The following is a 26,694-nucleotide window of genomic DNA, read 5'->3' on the forward strand; positions in this document are numbered from 1 at the left end:
AGCCGAAGCCCTCAATCTGCAGCAGGAGCTGATAGGTATTTGTGCCACGGCCGGGTTCGAATTGCGAAAGTGGCAAAGTAACTCGCCAGCCATTCTCGCTGCCACGCGACCGACAGAGTTTCATGGTGAGCGGCGCGAAAATGTTCATTTTGCCGAAATGGAAAATGACAAAGGGGTCAAGGTCCTTGGACTTCAATGGAATCAAGATCTGACGCATTTAGTTTCAAAGTTCAAAGTTCTTCGCAGGCCTGTACAAAGCGGGCGATTCTTTCCGAAATTGCAAAAATTTACGACCCCCTCGGGTTATTATCTCCGGTGACATTGTTTGCCAAACATTTAATTCAATTGCTATGGTTAGCCAAAATTTCCTGGGACTCAGAACCCCCTATCGATATTATTAACTCATGGACGAGTTTTATTAACGAGCTACCGCTCCTATCGCAAATTTCTTTTCCTCGTCATATTTTCAATACTGACGACTTCGATTCAATCGAAATTCACGGATTTGCCGACGCAAGCAAAATTGCATACGCAGCATGTGTTTATATACGTCTGACGGACAACACCGGGCGAGTTCAAACCTATTTAGTCATGGCTAAAAGTCGCGTTGCACCTCTTCGGGTATGCCTTACTATACCTAGAATGGAATTGATGGGTTGTGTAATCCTATCAAAATTAATTGAAAGAGTTATGCATCTTTACGGTGGTCACATTCACCCCGATCAAGTGTACGCATGGTCTGACAGTTCCGTCGTGCTCGCGTGGCTTCAGTCACCCCCGCACGAATGGAAAACGTTTGTCTCGAACCGCACTAGTGAGATTTTGTCCCGTGTCCCGGCGCGCTGTTGGCGTCACGTCCCGTCAGCTGATAACAGCGCTGACCCGGCGTCTCGCGGTCTGCTCCCCGCCGCGCTCGTACAAAATGACTTGTGGTTCCATGGTCCTACATGGCTCCAACAAAGTCACGACTCCTGGCCTATACCAAAACCGGTGGTAAACACGAACGAGGAAAAACGCAATACACATGACTCGGCAAGTCTTAGTTATGCATGTGTGTCCACATTGCCTCCTTCCCCGGACGACGACACTCTTATAACGCGATTTTCGTCGCTAGGTAAATTAGTTCGCGTCACGGCAGTCATATTTCGTTTCTACAATAAATGCAGGAAACATAAACAAACATTCCCAAAGTACGTCACCGTACCAGAGTACAATTTTGCATTAAATCGACTAATATTGATTACACAACAAAAAGTGTTCGAAGACGACATTAAAAGGATTTCGTCAAATAAACTTCCGTCAATTCGTTTGCGGCGTCTCACGCCCATGTTAGATAGGGATGGTTTGTTACGCGTCGGCGGACGTATTCACAAATCACTTTTACCTTTTGAATCAAAACATCAATTGATTTTACCTAAAAGACATCCTCTTACAAATCTTATTATTGACGATGCGCATATAAAAGGAACTACATGCCGGTTCGCAGTGCGTGCAAAACTCGCTCTTACAGCGATACTGGATTATCTCTGGTCGTGATATTGTTCGCCTCCGCGTACATCGTTGTATCAAATGCTTCCGCGTTCGACCGACTCGCTGCCAGCCGCGCATGGGAATGTTACCCTCGGTTCGGCTGCGCCCCGCGCGTGTGTTTAGTAAAACGTCTTGTGACTTTTGTGGGCCATTCTACGTACGCGCTAATAAGGTTCGTAATGCAAAAATAATAAAATGTTACGTTGCAGTTTTCGTATGTATGAGCGTTAAAGCTGTACATCTTGAGTTAGTTTCCGAACTTTCCACGGAAGGTTTTTTAGCCGCGTTGCGACGTTTCACGTCCCGTCGAGGATATTGTACGGATATATATACCGATTGCGGACGTAACTTTGTTGGTTGTAATAATTACCTTCAAGAGTTATATACTTTTTTACGTAATGATTCGGTCATGAGTGCCCTTAATCAACAAACTTTAAAACAAGGATTAACTTGGCATTTTCAACCACCTTATGCTAGTCATTTCGGTGGATTATTTGAAGCGGCTGTTAAGAGTTTCAAAGCTCATTTACATCGCGTAATAGGTACACAAACGCAAACATATGATTGTATGCACACTTTGACATGTCAAATCGAAGCTGTATTAAACAGTCGTCCGCTCTGCGTTCTAAGTTCGGACTCCGCGGATCCTTTACCTCTTACGCCGGCCCATTTCTTAATCGGTGAGCCCTTAACGGCCCTACCGGACGTTTCTCTGATAGACGAGAACCCTAATCGTCTTACACGTTGGCGCTGGATACAGCAAGCTGTCCAGCATTTCTGGCGTCGATGGAGTCGTGAATATCTCCATCAACTGCAACAAAGTACAAAGTGGCTTCAAGACCGCGGTCCCGCCGTTCGTGAAGGTACTGTTGTTGTGGTATGCGACGACCACCTGCCGCCGCTGCAGTGGAAACTCGCGCGCGTTCATGCTGTCCATCCGGGCAGCGATCAAGTTATTCGCGTCGTAACATTGAAAAGCGGGAACACGTTGTTCAAACGACCTGTTGTGAAGGTCTGTCCCTTACCTTTAGAATAAACTTATACAATCGTTACGACTCTTAATGTTAAGTTAAATATAAGTTTCATAAAATATTTTGGTATACTTTCGTATGGTTTCTTTTTTTATTTTCTTTTAAAAGTCACTCCGTGTCTTTTAAGGTGAGCGGCATGTTCCGTCGAGGAACAGAGATTTTTAGTTTTAATTTCTTTTCTTGATATAGTTAAATAGTTATTTCATTTTCATACATACAAGGCAACACAATTTTGAAAGAATACTTGTTTCCATGTATATGTAGCACAGTTTTTTGGAGCTGGCAATTACAGAAGTCCCAAAGCGACTTTCCGGTGCCCCACCACGCCACCTGGCGGATATATAAAAAAAAAAAAAACTCTCTCTTCGACCGTGCGAGCGCCATGATCTGCGCTCCCGTTATTACGAATTAAAAATAGTTATCGGTGCACCGGCGCGACACAAACGTGAAAATTGACATTTTAAGTGATATTCCGACCAGTGACCTAAGCTTCCGTTTATATGTGACAATCGTTTTAGTGTGAGGATTTTCCCAAAGTGTTTCCACGTGGCCCCACAAGCGCCTCTGGACAAATGTAAGTAGCCTCACCAATTAAACGCCGCTACAGTGATAATTAATGTAAGTTTGACTAAGTATTGACTATTATGTAATAAACATTTTAAGATGAAAAATAGTATTTTTTATTATACCTATAAAACAACTTCAACTCAAGTAATTATTTTCGCATTGAGTTAAATCTCAAATTCTAATGATTTCTATAGTTTGAGTATTTAAGAAAAACAACAATTTTAAACATATATTTATAACAAGTACCATAAATGCATAAAAATGTGTAAAAATATATCCGACTACATTTCGCTTAAACTTTAACAATAAAATCAAAACGTCAATTCATATATTAACGGGGGCACATCGCATGACGGCCACCATCCACAGGGACACTAGCTCCAGTGATATTGCTAGCTAGGTCACTCGCCAAAAAGGCAATGGTAGCCGCAACCTCATCAGGCTTCCCCGGCCTTCCCAAAGCATGAGTCTCCTTAGTCCTCTCCAAAAATGCCTTGTACTGCTCTTCGGTTAACCCTCCGCGCCTCTGCAGGTTAGTTAAAATGACTCCAGGATTCACACAGTTGACTCGGACACCTTTCGGAGCTAGCTCCAAAGCCACACACCTTGTGAACTGATCGACGGACGCTTTAGACACGTTGTAGGCCAGGACGCCGGGGAAAGATCTAATTCCGTTCACACTGGAGACGTTAACGATGTTACCTTTCGTTTTCAAGAGGTGAGGAACCGCTAACATAGTTAAATAGTACAGTGAGCGTACATTAGTGTTCATAAGCCTGTCGTATTGCGCCAGGGAAGTGTTCTCAATGGTTCCGGTCTCGATAATACCAGCATTATTCACTAACACGTCGATCTGACCGAAATGATCGATAGTTTTCTTCACAATGCTCTCAATATCGCTTTCTTTCGTCAAATCGGCGGAGATGGAGAACGGAGTAGCGGCTTTATCGCATTCGTTGACTGTCTTCTGAAGGTTCTCGACATTTCTGCCGGTGAGGGACAGCCTCGCGCCGAGTTTCGAGAGGAACACAGCTGTTGCCGCGCCGATGCCGGAACTGGCCCCGGTTACAATCACAACTTTACCGGCGAAATTCATTGTGAAATAGCGAAAATTGTACTGATCTCCAGTTGCATCCGGCGAATCACGTTGTAATCTTATCTGAATATAAATAGATAACACGAAAATAACCAACAAAACTTGTTTACAGTTTTATTAAATAACATAATCAGCGTGTTTTCATTTACAAATATATAAGAGAATTTAAATTTATTTTAAATGGACCAATCAAGAAGAAGTATGATTTTCGATGTCTTAATTCAAACCAATGAAAAGTCGAGCAAAATTGTAAATATTTATTCATTTGTTGTAAAGACAACCGACTAACTAAAATCAAGCAAATGTCACAAATGTCAATGACCTTAACCAATAACAGACGACTTGCTGAATATTGTAATCGATTGTCCGTTTTGCCGTAAAATCGGTTTATAATTTCATAATTTTAATTGGCTCTTTAGATTAGCCATAGCCTAATGGATGTTGATTTGATTAGATAAGTTAGATTGACACAATAACAATGACATATCCTTTGATAACATATTTATAATGTAAACAAAATTAAATAATGTAGAAAATACAAAAAAATATATATTACCGACCAAATTTTAAGTGTAAAATAATATCTAAATTAAACAATGGGAGCTGTGAGTAAACGACTGTAATCTGTTGTACTTGGTTCCAATACGAATACTTTCTTCAACGATGTTTTTAGAAAGAAGTCATCCACATACACATCGGGCAAGCAGGAGTGCAGATAGCGAATGCATGCTGGGAGCTTTACACCTTAGAACATGGCATTAGGCCTGACGGCATAATGGCTTATCCTGACAACAACGATCAAGGCTACAATGCATTTTTCAGTGGAACTGGAGCCGGCAAAGTAGTTCCTAGAGTAGTCATGGTAGACTTGGAACCAACCCCAATAGGTAGAATTAAATAACAGTTACATTTTAAAATGATTTACCTCCAAAACTCCCTATCCCTTTACTATGATTAATGATTTCAGATGAAATAAGAACAGGGGCATATCGTGAATTATTCCATCCAAATACTTTGATCACTGGCAAAGAAGATGCCGCCAGTAATTTTGCACGTGGTTATTTTGGTGTCGGCCGAGAAATGATTGATCTAGCTCTCGACCGAATTCGCTTAGTAGCAGAGGACTGCCACCATCTCCAAGGCTTCATAATCTTTCGGTCTTTTGGAGGAGGCACAGGATCTGGTTTTACTGCGTTACTGCTAGAAGGCTTGGTAAAAGCCTATGGAAAGCTTTCAAAAATAGAATTTTCAATATATCCTTCTCCTAAAATATCTCCTATAATTGTGGAGCCCTACAATGCAGTGTTAACGACTCATGCTTGCATGAACACAGAAGATGTCTGCTTCATTTTTGATAACGAAGCTCTGTATGATATTTTGGCAAGAAATTTAGACGTGCCCAGACCTACGTATACGAATCTCAATAGACTGATAGCTCAGGTACTCTTTACAAAATACTAAGTAAAATCATAGATTAAATATAGTGAAATAACAAGATCATACCATCCCATACATTAAAATGCGACCGCCTAAGACCGCGCTTACACTTAGGGTTTGCAATCCGGATATTCGAATATCCGAATTATTCGAATATCCGCCAATATTTTTATCCGAAAATATTCGAATAATCCAAGTGAAATTATCCGGATAAACGGATAATTTCTATAAACATTATTTTTTATTTATAAGTAATATATTTAATAGATAGACGTCACTGAAACCGATTTCGATCAATTCTTAATACGGACAATGTTATTGCTAACAAGTTAACACCTATTTATCTTCAAAATCAAACTAATATTTACAAAACAAAGAAAGCATTCGTGGACAAGAAGTAAGCAGAATGCCTCACCCCACGCACTCAGTTCTTATTAAATATTCGATTAATTGAATGATTAAAAAAACAGAAAAACGTTCAAGTATTATTTTTTAATATGAAAACGTTACCCCAACCTACTTTCATTACTGCTAATAGCTAACGTGAAGTTATCTGTAAAACCGTACTTAATAAGGGAGATTTATACCCAGATTTCCTGGTCCCTTGTTTTTTTGAAATTGAAATTTAGCGCCTCACTCCGAATTTAGCTGTTATCAGTTCCATGGCAATTTAGTACGCCAGAATTCCCTCCACTTCACTAAGAAATATAAGGCATTTTCCTTTTAAGTCCTTAGTTACATTCATACACAAAAATCGGTCTAATTACTACTTATACTTTGAAATCTTAGTCGATCTACTGATCAGCTTGGAAACTAAAACCCATCAAATTGCTGCCGAGCAATTTGAGGCGTTTTGGATTTGAATATTTAAATAAGTTCGCCTTTGTACCTCCTCCTTCTTCATTTTTTTAAATTTTATGTCTTGTATATTTTATGTTGGTGGTACAATAAAGAATTTACTTACTTACTTATTTATCACCTCTCCCCTTCCATTGGTACTTTGGTACCAGCCACTGTGCAACTAAGGTCTAAAATGATCCACACCTGGATAGGAAGTGTCTTCGACTAATTGGTCTTCTCTTTTTTTGGTTATTCTGTTTTGAACGAGTACCTATGCTCAGTTGCTCATTCCTGTTCTAAGACCCTAACCAGGACGCTTTTGTTTAGAGCCTACGAAAAGAGTTTTCAACTTTTTATATTAAGTATCCGATCCGGTCCAAGATGGCATCTGGTACGGGCGTAGGCATTTATGCAAATGACTAGTGACTACAGTGGTAGTATCAGCATGGGCAATTATGCCACTGTCTTTTAAGCCGAGACATACGCAATAATTACCTGTGTACATAAGAATATAGTTAGACAAACCCAAGGAAAGAATATCTATATACTCAGCGACAGTCAGGCGGCACTCAAAGCCTTCACCTCGCCCAGAGGTGACTCTTGACTGGTATTAAACGGCATCCAAGCTCTTAACAAGCTTGGAAGGCAAAACAAGGTGCAACTGGTATGGATACCTGGGCACGATGGCTTCATTGGCAATGAAAATGCTGATGAACTTGCCAAGGCCAGGTCTGAAGACAACGTCACAAGGAACCATTAAAACGGCTATGAAGGACCATACAAAGGCTAATCACCAAAAAGAGTGGGATATATTCTTTTGAGACAAATAAATATCTTTAAACCGATATATGCCCTGGTAAGTCTGAAGCATTCAAAGCTCTTTATGCGGAGGGTAGAATCTGGATGGAGCAAAAAGCTAGGAAAGCTAGGCAAAAGACAACTCCAAATTATAACGGGGGTGTTCACAGGCCATTACGGGATCAAAGTAATGTTGGCCAAGATGGGACACGCTGACTACACAGATTGTCGCATGTGCGGCGAAGAGGAAGAGACCGTCAGACATCTAATGTGTGAATGTCACGCCCTCGCCAGACAAAGAATGAAGAACTTTGGAGCAGGCTACCTAGTACCAAAGGACATCAGAGAGCTACCCATGAGCCTCATCATCCGATACGTGGAGATGGTCGAGAAGCTCCTGAATAGCTGAAGGATCTTAAGATCTAAGGGGTAATTGCACAAAAGATCCCGATGGGTCGAAGTGTATCCGGAAGGGCCCCGCAGATTTAAGATAAGATGAGTATCCGATCCGATCGAGCGAAGGACCGACTCCTATACATTCTCAAAATCATTCAGGGCGCCATCTTTGATTTTTGCCTTTGACATCCTTCCTATATCCGATATCGGAACGGATAATATGACAACGCTGTATCGCCTATAACCATCATCATATCCAATGATGTTGTCTCACGTTCCACTCTACACAAGCCATCCTCTCTACCATCCATTTCCAAGGTAAAGGTGTTGTCAGAAAAACTTCTCGTTATACCTAACACCTAACTATAATCACTACTACTAACTGTCTTATATCGACAGCTCACTAACTGATTGCAAGATGCTAGTCATAGAACTAAAGATAGAGAGCTAGGTGTGCTTTAATTTCTACAGTTTGCTGATTTACGCAAAAAATAAATAAAAATGTAGGTAAATTTCGCATTATGGCGCTCATCTATCTCAGCCGTTATCAATTCCACGCTTATACGCACCTGTAACATTAATTTTGTTCCATTTAATAAATTATCCGAAATTATCCGAATTATTCGAATATTCGAATAATAAAAATTGTATTATCCGAATTATTCGAATATTAAAAATCCGTCGGATAATGCAAACTCTACTTACACTCCACCACACATAGATGGCGCCACAAAATAAATGTCTTATAGCTTTCGATTATACTTGTAGATGGCGTTAAGTGTCACTTTTGACATAGATTTACGGCTTGGAATTGACACTTAATGCCAATCTACAAATAATCGGTGGCAACAAGGCATTTTTGTGGCGCCATCTATCACGACTATGTGTGGTGGAATGTAAGCGCGTTCGTAGGCGGTCGCATTTTAATATATGGGATGGTATGATCTTGTTATATTTAATTTATGGTAAAATATACACTCGGTTCGAGATTCTGAATTTGATTGTGTTTTGCAGGTGGTTTCATGTATGACGGCATCTATGCGTTTTGAAGGTTCTTTAAACGTGGAATTGGTGGAATTTCGTACAAATCTGATCCCTTACCCGAGAATCCATTACCCTTTAGTTACTTTTGCTCCATTCGTGCCAGCTTCGCGTGCTTACCATGAGACCATGTCAACAAGCCAGCTCATGATGGCCTGCTTCGAGCCAGCCAACCAAATGGTAAAATGTGACCCCAGGAATGGGAAGTACATGGCTTGCTGTTTGCTATTTAGGGGAGATGTTAACCCAAATGATATCAATTCGTCCATCAACCAGATCAAAAGCATGAAGAATATTAGGTTTGTTTCATGGTCGCCTACAGGATTTAAGGTAAAGATTACTATATATTTTATTTAATGTATCTCTAATACCTACAACAAGCTATGCATAATGATGCTAATGATGTTATTTCTCGTGTTGATAGATTGGATTAAACTACCAACCACCATTAACTGTGCCCGGAGGAGATCTAGCTGCTTTACAAAGAGCAGTCGTCATGGTATCAAACTCTTCAGCCATCAAAGTAGCCTGGGAGCGAATCACCAAGAAGTTCTCGTTGATGTACGCTAAACGAGCCTTCGTACATCATTACGTTGGTGAAGGATTGGAAGAAGGGGAATTCAAAAATGCTCTTCAGAATGTTAAAGCTTTGTCCAATGATTATAATGAAATGGAAAGCTGATTAGGATATTTGGTTTCAAATATTTCAGTAATCATTTAGCATTCAAGTGTTGTTATGTGACGTAAATAAATCGTTTTAAACCCTTTTAATAATTTATTACTTAAAAAATACTTAAACTACATACAAAACTAAAGTTTATAGAATAAACTTACCTGTAATAGTCAAATCTCTATCGATAAAATACCCCTTCTTTAAGTCGGTCTGCGTCGTGGACCTCAGGGCACTGATGGTGCTACATAAAGTCTGGCTTGCCAGTCAGGAGAAAATTATAGTCCCCCATTATACAATCTCTGTCTTTTGGGTGCTAGTACCAGCGTAAGACCGTTTTCACATTATCCGATCCGATATCGGATCTCGGAAGGATTTCAATAGAAAAATCCAAGATGGTGCTGGTGCCTGTAATGTATGGGATATCGGTCCGATATCCGATATCGGATCGGATAATGTGAAAACGCACTAAGACCAAGACTAATGCCAGGGGTTGGATAGGAATATATTTTTTGTTTATTTTCAAACATTCAATGACTATCGATAGAAGTAGTTGGATTCGATTATCAATATAATTATTTTTAGGTGGCAACACAACCATGTGCTCCGTTTGACATTAGTGACGTTTGTCTGTGTCACTGTCACATTTCCGATTTCAGGATTTCAGAATTGCGATGCGCTCACGGAATACAATAAAATAAATATATTTTATTGATAAACATTCGTACGTTCTAATGTTTTAACAGTAAAAAGGTAATTTAGATAAATTTTAAACAAACCGCTGAACGTTTACTCACAGTGCCAGAACCAGAATCACATTTCATAATACGAGATAATACCACTTGCGTAAGTAAATGCATTTTCCTTTAAGCTGGTAAACTTTATCTTTTATTGAATAACTACACATGCTACAAAATAATAAATCTAAGCATTAAATACACGAATATATTTATTAATTCGTTGTTTTTATTCAATATCTGTATTATAGGAGATTACTTAAATACAGATTATAACATTAATTAATGTACTGTAAATAAAATATATTTATATTAATAACTATACATCTTAAACCTATTGACTTATAAGAAGTATGTGTACCATTAAAAAACACAAGTTTAAACATTCTCATTTTCACCAGTGAAAATGTGGAGTGTGGCGGCGCTGTGCCGGTGCTCGGCTCTGCGGGCGCCAGCGCTCGTGGCGGCCGGCGGACGGAGTGGAAGCACACAGATAGCTGCCCGGCAGTTCGCTGTTCGCACAAGCTCAAACTTAGGATGTAGCACGAACAGAGTATTTCGAGTAAGTATTATAAAATTAAATCTGTAGTGTTGATCTTTCTCTGGGTTTCGCTGTGGTGGCTGAGGATAGAATGGATTCACACACTTACAATGTAGCTCAAACTTACAATGTAGCAAACAGAGTAACATTAAAAGCTTAACAGGAAAACAAACATGTTTATTTGATATTTCATATATGTGGTTACAATACAATACAACTTTTTTTTTTATACTACGTCGGTGGCAAACAAGTATACGGCCCACCTGATGTAAAGCGGTCACCGTAACCTATGGACGCCTGCAACTCAAACAGATCAGACAATACAATTATTTACTTGTTACTAATTACATTAATACTGATTGGGGGTCTTGCCCTTAAATACAGGAAGAGGTGATGATTCCCCTTCTTAAAATGATTTCAAAATACTTTTTAAACATCCCCCCTGCATACTTTAAACTTGAAAACATACGCTAAGAAGTTTAAAATAGAAAATTTAACAACCATTAATGAAATCAGTTTTTTCAAAATACTGACTTTAATTTTTACTGTGCGTCTCAATGCGATGGACAGACTAAGTGAGGGCTCTCACCATGCCACCCTTAAATCTCTCGCCCGCAATGCTGCAAATAGAGCAATATGGTGGGAAACCATTTAAAAGGCAGCACAACAACCCCAATAACCACAACTACTCTGACATGACTAAGAAGAAGAACTTCTTTTAAATTTCTACATCTACATGATAAGTCCCAGTTTTATAAATAATCATAGATTAAATATAACAAGATCATACCATCCCATACATTAAAATGCGACCGCCTAAGACCGCGCTTACACTCCACCACACATAGATGGCGCAACAAAAAAATGTCTTGTAGCTTTCTGTAAATGACTTGTAGATAGTTTTAAGTGTCACTTTTGACATAGATTTACGGCTCGGAATTGACACTTAATGCCAATCTACAAATAATCGGTGGCAATAGGGCATTTTTTGTGCCGCCATCTATGTGTGGTGGAGTGTAAGCGCGTTCGTAGGCGGTCGCATTTTAATGTATGGGATGGTATGATCTTGTTATATTTAATTTATGAAATAATCTAGCAACATCATTACTATTTCAGATAAGTGAGCTCCTAAAATCGCAAAACATCGTAGCCCGCCTCTGCTCAACCGCACCGAAGCCCAAACAGAGCAAGGCGGTAGGGTACTGGCTACTCGGCTGTTCCGGAATGGTTTTCACCGCAGTCGTGCTAGGTATGATTGCTGGCTATATTATATTGTTGTACTGCGTGTATTATGTGGTTAATGTGGCTCTTAGTAGAACTAATGGGAGTAAGTAGGTAATGGTAGTAGGGGGTAATGGCAGCTGAGATTGACAATTTGTATCGCTTAGGGTCTCCCGATATATTTATGTGGATAATTTAGTTTCCTACTAGTCAAATCAGCTTCTTTTTAAGAACTGTCAAAAGGATTTGCTAATATGGAATTACTATGAAATACTGAGAAGTAACATCACGGTCAATTCATTTATTCATTTCTATCTTTGTCAATTCATTTACTTTCTATCTTTCTCTTTGACTTATTAAATAGAGATTATGTTTAAACATAACTACTGTCCATATTTTTCTTTGAATTATGTGGTGCTTTATTTCATGCACTGGATAAAATATTTTAATTTAAGTATAGGAAACTAGCCTATCGTGGGGAGGCCCTTGCTGAATCTTAGGGTGTCTAGGGACTTAAATTAAAGTGTTAGGTAGTTAATTTATTTGGTTTATTTAATTTTTGTTCCTGATAAAACTAAGAGTCTCTGTCATTCCTGTTATTATAGCAGTGCTATGTTACTCTGTTTTAAAATATTATATAAAGTAAGGTTTCTGTTTAGCCCAATGGTTGACTGGTAGAGAATGCCTCAAGGCGTTAAGTCCGCCATTTGTATTCTATTTTTGTAAATTTGTGCAATAAAGTTTAATAAATAAATAAAGTCTATGTCAGGTAATAATAACTGATAAAGTGGTTAGAATTTAAATAATAATTAAGTAATGCACTTAAAGTTTAAACATAATCTGTGATGTATGTAAGAGTACACTGTGTAGAGTAATCTTAATAAAAACATTGAAAAATATTTTTTGTTTTAATTATTCTACCTGGAAGTTGTTTTCTACAGTTAAAATTATAAGTGCAAGAAAACATGAAAAAGCACTAACATACTATAAGCATTTCTAAAGAGAAATATCTACAGAGAAATACTATAAAAATTAAATTAACAGGAATAGACAAAGAATATGGTACCTAGGTAAAGATTTGAAAACGTCTAAGTACTTATCCATACTAATATTATAAATGGGAAAGTGTGTGTGTCTGTTTGTGTCCGTCTTTCACGGCAAAACGGAGCGACGAAAAGACGTGATTTTTTAAGTGGAGATAGTTGAAGGGATGGAGAGTGACATAGGCTACTATTTGTCTCTTTCTGACGCGAGCGAAGCCGCGGGCAAAAGCTAGTAATATTATAAATGGGAAAGTGTGTGTGTGTCTGTTTGTTTGTCCGTCTTTCACCGCAAAACGGAGCGACGAAAAGACGTGATTTTTTAAGTTAAAATTTTTTCATCGTTTTCATACATAATAAATGAATTTATTAATGTGAGATACCCTTAAGAATAACATTCAAGTTAGTGTCAAGTGATTGACGGCACATGTCAAAACAAATAACATTAGAAATTGGTAAAGGCTGTCACACACATGTTCAGTAATTATGTTTATCTTTTTATTAACTCGATAACCGTAAGAGTTAAGATGCTAGTTTCTTAGAGAAATAAATTGTATTTGATCTAAAAAACATTCTTAAAGTTAACGGAAATCAATAAAAACACGATGTATACAAAAACTTAATACATAAAAACATCAATAGCCGGGTCCACACAGAGCGAGCCTCGTCCCGGGGCTATGTGCTCACGCGACGAACGTCCAATGTAGTCGTGCCTTGGCCGTGGCAAGATGCTTAGCCGAGCAAAACGCACGCACGTCTACATAACACGTTCATCGCGTGGGCGCCTCGGGACGTGCCTCGCTCTGTGTGGACCCGGCTAATGACTCTGGAACAAGATATCTGTGCTCACCACACAAATATTATGCCCTTACCGGATTTCTAAGTTAGAAACCCAGTACCAAGCCAGATTGCTCGTTAAGAATGCCCATACCTAATGAAGTTTGTCTGCAGGTGGTGTGACGCGGCTCACAGAATCCGGGCTGTCGATGGTGACGTGGAAGCTGCTGGGGGAGAAACTTCCCACCACCGAAGCCGAGTGGGAGGCAGAGTTCAGCAAGTACCAGCAGTTCCCGGAGTATAAGTAGTAAGTTCATACGATACGTGGGATTAAGAGCTCCATCCCTGCCCATCGCTGCCCGCAACAACGGTAATATAACAACGCATGGTGAAATTGTCTCTGTTTTAAGGGGTATGAGGGGTAGCCATACTATCCATACTAATATTATAAAATTTATAAATGGGAAAGTGTGTGTGTCTGTTTGTTTGTCCGTCTTTCACGGCAAAACCATAGTATAATAAAGAGTACTATCGTACAGTATGGCCACTCCCGCTCCCCGTTGAAAATGCCGCCCACCCCCTCTCGGTTACCTCACAGTTACCGCCTGTCAAAAACGCGAACAGTCGACCTGTCATATGTCACTCATACAAGCATGGTACGCGTTCACCTGCACGAGCTTAGAATGTGTGCTTAGGAACGCGCCTCTTTCATATATTTGATCGCCAGTGTCCGAGGTGTGGCAAAACGGAGCGAGGAATTGACGTGATTTTTTAAGTGGAGATAGTTGAAGGGATGGAGAGTGACATAGGCTACTTTTTGTCTCTTTCTAACGCGAGCAAAGCCGCGAGCAAAAGCTAGTAATATTATAAATGGGAAAGTGGGTGTGTCTGTTTGCTTGTCCGTCTTTCACAGCAAAACGAATTGACGTGATTTTTTAAGTGGAGATAGTTGAAGGGATGGAGAATGACATAGTTACTACTTTTTGTCTCTCGACATTTTTGTTCGATTGGGAGAATTTCAACGATTTCATGTTTTACTCTATTGAGTTCCATAACTAGGTATTTCATATTGCTAGAAATGTAAAACATGGAAAAAAATCGATTAGATAAGTAGTTGAAGTTGGCCCTCCTGTTTAGGTATCCATTTTTATGTTTTACTTTCAGTAAGAACCAGCATATAACCCTCTCCGAGTTCAAATGGATCTGGTGGATGGAGTTCGCACACCGCTCGTGGGGCCGCTGCATCGGCGCGGCGGTCTTCCTGCCTTCCGCCTTCTTCTGGCTCAGGGGGTATCTGGACAAAGGGATGAAGGTCCGAGTGGGGGTGTATTGTACCCTTGTGGCTGCTCAGGTGAGAAAACTTGGCAATTTTTCAACACTTCTGAGCTCATTGTGATAGGACGCGTATGCTATAGCATACGTTTCCACACCGACAAGATGGCGGCCCTCAGTCAGCTGTTCAAAATGGTCGTGTTGAGTTGGTATACTGCACGTTTTGTAGAGAATGTTAAATTAAATAAATTGTCAAACGGATCTAGAAAGAACACTTTTTGAGAGTTTTTTTCTTCACTGGCAGTCGTCCTGCCTTCAGCCTTCTTCTGGCTCAGGGGGTATCTGGACAAAGGGATGAAGGTCCGAGTGGGGGTGTATTGCGCCCTTGTGGCTGCTCAGGTAAGATTTATACATCTCCAAGGAAAAAAGTAGATTAAGTATACATATATATATTTTTTTTTTCCTTTGCTTAAGACAACGAGAGTCTTTTACAACTCTAAAGTTATTTTAGTTATTCGGTTTTTTTCTTCATGTATAATTTTTTTAGATGTACTTTGACACTTAGAGACTCTATACATCTCTAACATCTCTTATTAATAATCATAATAGCTTTGTACTTTGTATAATTTCTTGTGTTAATATTTTTTTTTATGAATACTTTTGCTTATTAAATTGTATCTTGTTTTTTTTTTTTTTTTTTAATGCATGTTAAATATAAGATGTAATGTTTTGAAAAGAAGTGGCCCGCCGAGTTTCTTGCCGGTCCCATAGTGGATACCCTCCTCCAACTGAGGGGGGACTGAAATCTTCTCGAGGCTGAGGCGTAGGGTTAGAGCCGGCGTAGTTTTATTTGACGTTCATAAGCGCATTGTACGAGGTGCGGTCCAAATGTCTCCGGCCCGAAAAATATGGCGGAAGAGTTTAAAAAAAGTATGGATATCATTGTGTTCGTCATTTATTCCACTTTTTTGGTGTATAGTTTCTTTAGGTGTCTGTTGGCTGTAGGTTTTTTTACGGTGTTTAGTGCTAGGTTAGTGCCCAAACTTTTATCGTGCTTACAGCGAGATGAGTGAAAAACCGTGAGTTCATGAAACTTGAGACCAGCATAGACACCGCGTAGCGAGTTTTTTGAATGCAATTGCTACTGTAGATGAAACCATGGTTATGTAAGACGATACTCTGTACAAAAGAAAATTAATAGAGTGACAACGTCATGGTGAAAAGGCACCTAGAACAACCTCTGTCACAAAATGCACGAAAAAAGATAAAGGCTACGGTATTCTAGGGTTGTCACGAAATTCTAACGATTTACATAAAAGAAGGGTAGACTACGGTAAATAGCAGATGCTACGCAATATTTTTTGTGCAATTAGGATAGCAGATTATGCAGAATAGTCTTTAAAAACTTAGCAGAGGCACAAGGGCATCTCCGCGACAATTTCCCCGTTCACGCTGCTTCATTTTACAAGGTTGCTTTGACGAAATGTGTCTTCAAAAATATTCGGCACCTACCTTATATTCGAGACGTGACCCCAAGTGATTATTATTTGTTCTAAAAACTTAAGGTAGACTGAAGTAGAAAAAAAAATCTTCGTTTTACGAAGTGACCCGTGCGGTTTAGGGCGATTTTGAGGACAAAAATCTTTATTATTTTTATTAGGTGATGGAGAAGCTTATAAAGAGATTTGAAAAGTGCGTTGTGACAGAGAAAGACTATATTAAAAAATAAAAATAAAATTGTAAAGATATGTAAGCCCTTTCTTTGTTAGGCCGGAAACTTTTGGACCGCACCTCGTAATATGCCTACTTGGAAATAAATATTTCATTTCATTTCATTTCATTTCATATTATTATTATTACCACAGACTAGCCAAAGGCAATGACGTGACCTACGATGGAGTGAGCTCGCCCAGAAGATGCCTGTTCACTCTTGATTTGAAGGTTGCCGGGTTATATGAGCTCGGAAATATAGCCGCCGGCAAGGAATTCCACTCCTTGGCAAGTGCGCATAAGAAAAGAAGAAGCAAAGCGCTTCGTGCGAATTCGCGGAATATCTACCAAGTAAGGATGGAAACCGGCCGTGCGTCTAAGAGTCCGATGGTAGAATGGGGACGGTGCGATAAGCTCGTGTAGCTCTTGAGCACACTACCCGAAGTGCAACCTGTAAAACACCGACAGACTGGCGACTTACCGCCGATGGGCCAAAGACTGTAGCTTGGCCGTTAGCTTCTTGTCGCCAATCATCCGCCTGGCTCTGCGCTCCACTGTCTAAAATTTGGCAATTTTTCAACACTTCTGAGCTCATTGTGATAGGACGCGTATGCTATAGCATCCACAAAAGACGCCGCGTCGACGTTGCTTCGACGACGCGCCGACGCAGCGTCAGGCTTTGCCATACAGTTGGCCCGACGCTACGCTCGCGAGACGCTACGTAGATGTTGGGAACCTCAAATTGTCAAATGGATCTGGTACCTCTGGTGGATGGAGTTCACATACCGCATTTGTGGCCGCTGAGGTAAGAACATTTCTGACAGGTTTTCAACACGTTTTAGCTCGTTTTGATAGGGCAATTATTAAATCTGATGTAAATTTTTTGACAAACACTGCAGTTGTAATAACATAAAGTGCCTCTGCCTATATCAAATGGGCCTTTTTTTTCAAAGTTGTCCGCCCCACTGTTTTTTGTATGGCGGTAACGGAATGGAAGGTTCGAAAAAATGTATGGAAATCTTGGGACTTTTTTTTCTCCTATCAGGATCGAAAGAGCTCGCGATTCTGAGTATTAATCGCGTAAAAAATACCCATGTTACAAAAAAGTGGGATGGAAAACTTTGAAAAAAAATGGCCCAAATACTAGTGCAGCATCAAGCGCTAATACTTTTATCGATACTTTTAGGCATTTATTCAAATTACAAATTCTTTATTCGTCGAACATAGGTGTATATGATGGTTACAGGTATATATTCTTGTTTCACTATGTCGTACCCGAGGGCATACGAAAGTTTTGTGAATCATTGATAATATAAATTATCATGCATCATGCACTAAAACAAATATTTACAACAGAATGAGATGTCAACAATAAAAGTTATTAAATAAATTGAATTGAATTAGAACTACAGGTATACAATAATAATGTCTTAGAATTAATTAGTTAATAAGCTACAAAAATTAGTCAAGGTTTTCAGTTAAAAAATCATGGCAAGAATAAAAAGCCTTGCTGACCAAAAATTCTTTAACGGACTTTTTAAATAATGTTATCTTATCTATGTCACATAATCTCCGTATATGCTCAGGTAGCTTGTTGTACACTCTGGGGGCCATGCCGAGAACGCTTTTTGACAAGAGAGCAGTTCGTGATGGATGTGCACACACCATGTTTTGCAAACGTTGACTGTTCAAAGGTTTAAATATATCTGGATGATTTTTTACAAAAACTACTAATTCATAGATATAAATACAAGGAAGAGTCAATATTTTTAAGTTTACGAAATATGGCTTACATGATTCTAAGGGTGGTAGATGATGGGTCGTGCTTAATAAACGTAGATAAAGTACTAAACGTAGATAAAGTTCAGCGCTTAATAATCGTAGATAAAGTATTGATAATGTACTTTACTCTTTCCAGGGGCTAATGGGTTGGTATATGGTCCGGTCCGGTCTCGAGGACCGCTTCCAGGGCCCGTCCGACGTGCCGCGCGTGTCGCAGTACCGGCTGGCGGCGCACCTCGGGCTCGCGTTCGTCCTGTACGCCGGCCTGCTCGGAGGAGCGCTGAGGGTGCTCCGGCCACTCCCGCCCGGCACTTTACAGAAGTAGGTTCATTTATTATTGTGTCGTGTTTACTTAACTTCCCGGTCCGCGGGCGCGCCTCTCAGGGACGCTCCGGACCTTCGGCCCTACGCGGAGCTCGGCCTTCGCTGGGCTTGGAAGGTTTTCAGATACTTTTATTAGTTCTGCGTGAGAGTACTGTCTGTCCCCAGCTAGGCCTTCGGCCTTCGCTGGGTTTCAAAGCTCCGCGTTTTTAGACACTTATTATTATTCTGCGTGGGAGCACTGTCTGCCGCAGCTCGGCCTGCGGCCTTGCGTGCTTGGGAGCCTCTCAGGGAGCTCAGCCTTTGAATGAATGAATGAATGAATGAATGAATTGAATGAATGAATTACTTTATTGCGATAAACATGGTATACATTAGGTGGTACATTATTATTTTTGAGTAGCAATACATGTTTAGCCACAAATGGCATGCAAAATTATATCTTAACCTACAGTAAAATTAAATAAATAAAATATTAGGCCATTTTCATAAATAGAAAATGTCTATTGACAAAAGGCATGCAAATATACTACTAGTCAGTCATTTAAATTTACATTTCATTACCATCAATAAATAAGTTGAAAATAATACATTAAAATAAAAGTTATAATCACAATATCCTAGGTCAAGAGCACTAAACTTAATTATTTAAAAAATCTTTTATTGAATAGAATGTCTTTTCTAATAGCCACTGGAATAGTGTCGTTTTAAATTCATTTAATGTCAGAGTTTTAATATTCAAGGGCAACTTATTAAAGATACATAATTATGGCCATAGGGAAACAATTTCGACGACATTTGATCACTATTATTCTGTGTTAGAGCAACTGACCCTTCGCCCTCCTCAATAGCAGTGGTCCTCGCAACATTTCACGTATTGTTTTGTAGCTTTAAGTGTACATTAGTTATAAGTCAGCATGCATATTGTCATTTTTATTCTTATTTTTTAAGCCGAAGACATAGGTCTTTGGCAACAGGCTACTAGACTCATATCTAATTTGGCACAATAAATGATTGTCTTCTGTAATATTTGACATAAAAAACCAATATTTAATGATTTATGGTATTAAATGTGTACGATGGCTACGTATTTTTAATCCAAAAATGTGAGTAATTTTTTTTAATTTTGGCCACTGAAAACGCTGTCGGCCGTGTAGTGACGTCATAGAATTCATGTCAAATCAATCACTGACATAATGACCTTTATGCCTCGTACTTAAAGTGTCAGAAACTGTTGTTTTCGCAACTGTTGTTTTCGCACTCATGTATGAGAGTAGTATTAAATCATAATTTAATCTAAACAGTCGTTTCCACTCTACTCCGAACCCTCACCTTACAGACTTCATTCACAGAAAATCTATAGATGACATGACTGATGTTGTTTTTGCCTGATTAAGTAAAAGTATTTAAAAATATTGTTGCGGTTTATAAGTCATAATAAAATATAGTGATATTTATTGTATTAATTGGACAGTAAGTAATAATATAAGACAAACTTTAAAAAAGGGTCAAGTAGCCTATACTATAAATGTTAACGACTTCCACGATACAGGCTCAGCGTAATGTAGTAACTGACAACTGAACTGACGTAGTTACTGACAACTGTTAATGTTATTTGATTCATTTTGGTAAATAAATATTTTTACTTTTACTTTTTTTTACGTCAACCATCGTTAACCAAAAATGAGATGGCGGAAAGACCTGGATTCATTCTGTGGCGATTGGCGGGAGCCTTTGCCCAGTAGTGGGACACAATATAGGCTATTGAAAAAAAAACCATTGCGGCTGTCCCTGACGCAGCCTACCCTAATTTTTCTCGTTGTTACAGGATTAAGGAGTTGAAAAGTGTGACGGCACTCGCGCACGCTGTGAAGGCGATGGCATTCTTCACTGCACTGTCAGGTGAGTCAGTCTTTACAAGCAGTGAAATAGTACATTACGATACAAGTGCGTAAAAAAGGAAGTTCGAAACGAGTGGCGATAAATTAAAACACGACGATTTCCTTTTCGCACGTGTATCGTACGACGTTTTTCAGTACAGATGAGCCTCCGAAGTTTCGACCTGGCATATAATGAACCACTTCTCGAACTAGTGCGTAAAAAAACGACCATCTGTACTGAAAATATTATTATAATCAATTTGAAATTTATATGAAACTGACAAGGTTACAATTTTCATAATTTTACTTTTATGCCTTACTAGCTTTTGCCAGCGGCTTCGCTCGCGTTAGAAAGAGACAAAAAGTAGCCTATGTCACTCTCCATCCCTTCAACTATCTCCACCTAAAAAATCACGTTAATTCGTCGCTCCGTTTTGCCGTGAAGGACTGACAGACAAACAGACATACACACTTTCCCATTTGTAATATTAGTATGGAATATCTGGGCGACCGAGCTTCGCTCGGTTCTATTTTAATATATCACGTCTTTAGATAAAAAAAAACTCTTATAAATACAAAAACAAAAAAAAAAGACAAAAAACAAAAACTTAATTTCTGACCGGGATTCGAAACCCTGACACCTACGATCTATCTGCGTACATTAGACCGACCTCGTGCGACTGAGCTAAGCGGAATCGATGCGCGCGCGGCGAAATTAAGGACCATATTTTACGTTTACAAATGCGAAAGAAAAACTCATGAAAACTCGAAAATTCGCGTTTTCCGGGATCTAAGGCTACGCTAGATCGATTTTTCACCCCCGAAAACCCCCACAAAACAAATTTCAGCGAAATCGTTAGAGCGGTTTCCGAGATCGTCGGTATATATAAATAAATAAATAAATAAATAAATAAATAAATAAATATACAAGAATTGCTCGTTTAATAGTATAAGATAACGAGTCGAAACTCGTGTCGAAAACACGTTTGAAGGGAACACATTTACCTCCACTCGTTTCGAACTTCCTGTTTTCCGCACTTGTAACGTAATGTACTATATGAAATCGGGGTCCTACTAAAAGCGGCGCCATAAGGGTTCCTTTTGTACCTTTTTGGTACGGAACCATAAAATAAGAACATGTTTATATTTCGATTTTCGATACCTGTATAACGGAACAAAAAATAGACCAATGAAAAAAGTTGTCTTTTGGTATTGCATTGACAAATTAATATTCTTTTTACAGTACATATGACGCTATATGCGTTCACTGTGTCACAGGTCCGCGTCGTACAGCTGCGTTCGTGACCAACAAAATGGGCCCGACGGAAGACCAGCGCTGACCCTCGGGTTAGCATTTTATGCTGAGTCGGGACCATTTCGTGGTAACTTATATGTTTAATTTCTTTTATTTGCCGTTTCTATTTTCTTACTTGTGTATTTTTTAGTTATCACGAATAAATAATTGATTGATTGATATTACCGCACTAGTTACGTAATGAGCCCATTACGCACCTAAGTCAAAAATTGAAATGGCTATACATATGTACTGTAAACCGTCGTAAGATACATGTGCGAAGGGAGTGTTTTAAATCGACACGATTACTCCCTCTTTTCCGCACTTGTAGCGTAATGTGCTATTTTTTCTGTCCCAGGCGCTTTCGTAGCAGGTTTAGACGCGGGCCTCGTCTACAACTCGTTCCCCAAAATGGGCGACGACTGGATTCCGGACGACATTCTAGCTTTCGCTCCCACCGCTAGAAACTTCACCGAAAACCCTACCACTGTGCAGTTCGACCATCGGATTTTAGGTAGGTAACTTACGATGTTTAAAACAACAACATACAATCACGCCTGTATCCCATAAAGGGGTAGGCAGAGCACATGAAACTACTAAAGCTTCAGTGCCTCTCTTGGCAAGTAAGGTGTTGAAAGAAAATGAAACTGTGACATTGCAGTGACAGGTTGCCAGCCTCTCGCCTACGCCACAATTTAACCCATATCCCACAGTCGCCTTCTACGACACCCACGGGAAGAAAGGGGGTGGTGAAATTCTTAACCCGTCACCATACAGGCTAGATGTTTAACTGTGTCAAATTACAACAATTTCATGTGATTTGTCTACATAAGTACAGGCGTGAGTTTGTTCAAGACGAATATTTTGAAAGTTATTTATAACGAATAGTACGAAGTTCTTCATGAACGGATATCTATTTATCTTTCTTTAGGTTTGTTAGAACGTTATTTTGTCTGCTGAGAATAAATAAATAAATAAATAAATATTGTAGGACATTCTTACACAGATTGACTGAGGCGCTCAAGAAGGCTTGTGTTGTGGGTACTCAGACAACGATATATATAATATATAAATACTTATATACATAGAAAACATCCATGACTCAGGAACAAATATCTGTGCTCATCACACAAATAAATGCCCTTGTCAGGATTCGAACCCACCATAGAAATATACACCATTTTTTGATGATTTACTGCAGGCAGTTAGGTGACATGACATGACGCTTAAGCAAGTCTTGGGTACAGTGAGCTGCAAAGTTGCATGGCTAATTTTTCAATTAATTCGGTCATAATTTCTCTATATCCGATATCGGATCGGATGATGTGAAAACGCACTAAGGTGGGCAACATCTTGCTTCCATTTATCTGCAGCAAAGAGGATCGAGTATTATATATAGACAGTTACTGTCAAAGTAAAATATGTAATCACAGTGCATAGAATGCCATCTCTCGACACCAGCTTAACACTTTTGAACCTCAGTTTTGACAATTTGGCCCATATTGTTAGCTTTATATGTGTTAAGATGTCAAATATTAATATTAGCGCTATCTAGCCGAGCGTTACCCAAAGGTGTATCGCCATCTAGGCCACCGTTCCCTTTTCTCTATGGCTTTGAGGTACGTTTTTTTCTCAGACTTCGTCTATACGGAGTTACATATGTCTTTGTCTGCAGTAAATGCACACTTACGAAAGCAGTTTTATATCTACTTATGTTTTATACCTATAATCATAAATTAAATATAACAAGATCATACCATCCCATACATTAAAATGCGACCGCCTACAAACGCGCTTACACTCCACCACACATAGATGGCGCCACAAAAAAAATGCCTTGTTGCCACCGATTATTTGTAGGTTGGCATTAAGTGTCAATTCCGAGCCGTAAATCTATGTCAAATCAAAAGTGACACTTAACGTCATCTACAAGTATAATCGAAAACTACAAGACATTTTTTTTGTGGCGCCATCTATGTGTGGTGGAGTGTAAGCGCGGTCTTAGGCGGTCGCATTTTAATGTATGGGATGGTATGATCTTGTTATATTTAATTTATGCTATAATGTGTATTGTAATGTGCAGGTACAACGACCCTGGCGCTAGCCACGGCGCTGTTCCTCAAGTCGCGGCGCGCGCCGCTGTCGCCGGCCGCGAGGAGGGTTGCTTATGCTGTCGGAGCCATGGCGTGGGCTCAGGTAGATACATCGATTTCAAAGTGCCCGAAGTGTTCAATCTGAACTGAAGACAGGCCGATATCCGAGTCGAATCTTACCGAATATTCTGTTGCGCCATAATTTTTAAGTTGATGTCGAATCTAAATCTAAAAACCGAAATAAATTACACATATGAAAGAAAAAGTGACCAAGGCCTCCAGTGCCTGAGGCTGGAATCGAACCAGCGTATCCTGCAATCGCGGCAGATGCCTATTTCCGCTCGGCCACCCAGGTCACAGCTGCTGAGGTCGAAATTATCTCTCATATAAGTAATCTATACGAGGACTCGTAGCGTCCTCTGACCAGTTTTAATTTATATATACATATAGTGGCGTGACTACTTTAAGATATCACAAGTTGAAATATTTTCAATAGAATATAATTTGACTTGTGTTATTTAGAATTAATCTAAATCTTATTACTTAAGAGGCCTTATTCCCTAAATAACGCACACGAATTTAGTACTTTTTCAGTGTAATGTAACGTTAATAAATCACAATATTTTCTCTCTATTACAATAACATACAATTTAGATGTACCTTAGTGACTTTTTATCACTCGAAATTGACCAAATTTTAACAAAAAAACGTTTTTTTTTTCAACGTCAAGATTAATACACGTAATAAATTCAAGTTTTAGCTCTTTTACTTGCTCAAATCAAGATAAAAGTGTTATATTACCTATACTTTCTTCATACTTTGAGTTGAAGTATTTTTCTATGGCCTACGGCCTCCTAATAATGTTCGCTATGCTTTGTACTCAATTATAAAGTCTAAGGAAAGGACTTTATGATAAATTCAGGATTCAATAACCGCCTTCGCCTTACATTTTGCTCCCTCGTGACGGAATCTTCCTTTGCCCACAGGTGGGGCTGGGCATCGCGACGCTGGTCCATTACGTGCCCATGCCTCTGGCCGCGAGTCATCAGTCCGGATCTTTAGTGTTACTCACGTTGGCCATCTGGCTCACACACGAGGTCAAACTACTCAAGTATATACCTAAGTGAATAGTTGCGTTATATACACACTCAATAACCTAACCAAAAAAATTAAATTTTGAAAAAACCTCCGACATAGTGGACCGGTTTTCATGAAACATGGCTAAGAACACTCCCGACTAACTCAGCTTTCAAACAAACAAAACTAAACCAAAATCGGTTCATCCGTTCGGGAGCTGCGATGCCACAGACAGACAGACACATCAAACTTATAACACCCCATTGTTCTTGTCAGGGGTTAAAAATAATAATCAGTCACCAAAATTTGGTTTAATTTGTTTAACGTTTATGAAAAAAAAAAAAATTTATCAGCCTGGGCCATGGTCGTCTTAATGAAAATCGTTATTTAATATATTATTTTTGCTCAATAACTCACCAAAAAAAATGCATCCAGAAATATATATGACTGTCAAGAAGGCGCTATTATTTTGATGCAAAGAGGATCGAGTATTATAGAGAGTTACTACTGTCAAAGTAAAATGTGTAATCACAGTGCATAGACTGCCATCTCTCGACACAAGCTTAACACTTTTGAACCTCAGTTTTGACAATTTGGCCCATATTCTTAGCTTGATATGTGTTAAAATGTCAAATATTAATATTAACGCCATCTAGCCGAGCGTACCCCAAGGTGTATCGCCGTAGGTCACCGTATCTTTTTCTGTATGGTTTTGAGGTACGTTTTTTTCTTAGACTATCTATACGGAGTTACATATGTCTTTGTTCTAATGTATGGGGTGACAGTTCCGTAGTATGAAGAAAATAGTTCTAATGAAATTCCGCAAGATGGCGCGTAGTCATATATGTCTTGTCAGGCTTTATTTTAATTAATATACTATGTCAAACAAGTCTGTCAGTAAATAAGAACAAAGAAAACTATATGCATCCTTTTCTTTAGGGTGCTAGAGAAAAGGATACCTATAGTTTTCTTTGTTTTTATTTAGTGACAGACTTGTTTGACAGAGTATAATTGCCAGTATTTTAAGTTGCATTTATTACGCACTTATTTCACAGCATCGCCTTTATATGCCATAAGGTTATCTAAGAATAAAAGACGAAATAATATTCACAAGTGGTTTTATTTGAAAATTTAAAATGCTAATATTGCTTACACACTGAAAACTCTTTATATACAAAATTGCCAGTTTTATTTTAACTAATAATATAATTTATTTGAAGAATACAATTTCATCAGTATTGGGACTACATTTTTCATATAACATCAAGTGTCTTTAAACTAAAAACTTAAACTTGAACACACTAAGCCACTGGTCTCACCAAATGAGCACTTTCGCGAGAAAAATCACCAAAAAAAATTTTTTAAGGTAGGTCAATTTTATGTTTTTCCTACTCAGAATCACGAGCCCTTTCGATCTAGGATAATAAAAGGAGAGACAAAAAAATGGTCCCAAAATTTATTATTTTGCATACTTTCCACTTTGTAACCGCTGAACAGTGTTTGAAAAAGTAACGAAGTGGAAAAATTAAATTTTGGACGCTTT

General features: G+C 39.0%; 3 protein-coding genes across 4 annotated transcripts; 2 read left to right on the forward strand and 1 right to left on the reverse strand.

Annotated features, from left to right (window-relative positions):
- Nucleotides 1-3,345: 3,345 nt before the first annotated feature.
- Nucleotides 3,346-4,326, reverse strand: LOC125229524 (3-oxoacyl-[acyl-carrier-protein] reductase FabG-like). Its single transcript, XM_048134387.1, has one exon. The coding sequence runs from the start codon at nt 4,222-4,224 to the stop codon at nt 3,460-3,462; it is 765 nt and encodes a 254-aa protein (XP_047990344.1). The 5' UTR covers nt 4,225-4,326; the 3' UTR covers nt 3,346-3,459.
- A 374-nt stretch (nt 4,327-4,700) lies between these two features.
- Nucleotides 4,701-9,503, forward strand: LOC125229522 (tubulin alpha chain-like). The gene is made up of 5 exons (XM_048134384.1): nt 4,701-4,829; nt 4,898-5,111; nt 5,192-5,664; nt 8,710-9,066; nt 9,161-9,503. Exons 1-5 carry the CDS (start codon nt 4,821-4,823, stop codon nt 9,416-9,418), a joined length of 1,311 nt encoding a protein of 436 aa, XP_047990341.1. The 5' UTR covers nt 4,701-4,820; the 3' UTR covers nt 9,419-9,503.
- A 535-nt stretch (nt 9,504-10,038) lies between these two features.
- LOC125229523 (cytochrome c oxidase assembly protein COX15 homolog) lies at nt 10,039-25,921 on the forward strand. 2 transcript variants are annotated; one of them, XM_048134385.1, is made up of 10 exons: nt 10,039-10,252; nt 10,545-10,705; nt 11,801-11,933; nt 13,897-14,029; nt 14,887-15,073; nt 18,623-18,807; nt 20,636-20,709; nt 22,340-22,495; nt 24,065-24,177; nt 25,061-25,920. In XM_048134385.1, the coding sequence occupies exons 2-10, from the start codon at nt 10,550-10,552 to the stop codon at nt 25,199-25,201; spliced, it is 1,278 nt and encodes a 425-aa protein (XP_047990342.1). In that variant the 5' UTR covers nt 10,039-10,252; nt 10,545-10,549; the 3' UTR covers nt 25,202-25,920. The 2 variants fall into 2 exon arrangements, with proteins under 2 accessions (XP_047990342.1, XP_047990343.1); XM_048134386.1 differs by having other exon boundaries at nt 10,047-10,159; nt 25,061-25,921.
- Nucleotides 25,922-26,694: the final 773 nt, after the last annotated feature.

Source organism: Leguminivora glycinivorella, chromosome 9 (assembly GCF_023078275.1).
Source record: "Leguminivora glycinivorella isolate SPB_JAAS2020 chromosome 9, LegGlyc_1.1, whole genome shotgun sequence".
NCBI classification, from domain to species: Eukaryota; Metazoa; Arthropoda; class Insecta; order Lepidoptera; family Tortricidae; genus Leguminivora; species Leguminivora glycinivorella.

Excerpts from the sequence above, each read along its gene's own strand:
- LOC125229524 (XM_048134387.1), bottom strand. The coding sequence starts at position 4,224 with ATGAATTTCGCCGGTAAAGTTGTGATTGTAACCGGGGCCAGTTCCGGC.
- LOC125229522 (XM_048134384.1), top strand. Across the intron at positions 5,112-5,191 it reads CTTGGAACCAACCCCAATAG|ATGAAATAAGAACAGGGGCA; the intron begins GTAGAATTAAAT and ends TAATGATTTCAG. Across the intron at positions 9,067-9,160 it reads GGTCGCCTACAGGATTTAAG|ATTGGATTAAACTACCAACC; the intron begins GTAAAGATTACT and ends TCGTGTTGATAG.
- LOC125229523 (XM_048134385.1), top strand. The coding sequence starts at position 10,550 with ATGTGGAGTGTGGCGGCGCTGTGCCGGTGCTCGGCTCTGCGGGCGCCA. Across the intron at positions 18,808-20,635 it reads CCGCCCGGCACTTTACAGAA|GATTAAGGAGTTGAAAAGTG; the intron begins GTAGGTTCATTT and ends TCGTTGTTACAG. Across the intron at positions 24,178-25,060 it reads GAGCCATGGCGTGGGCTCAG|GTGGGGCTGGGCATCGCGAC; the intron begins GTAGATACATCG and ends CTTTGCCCACAG.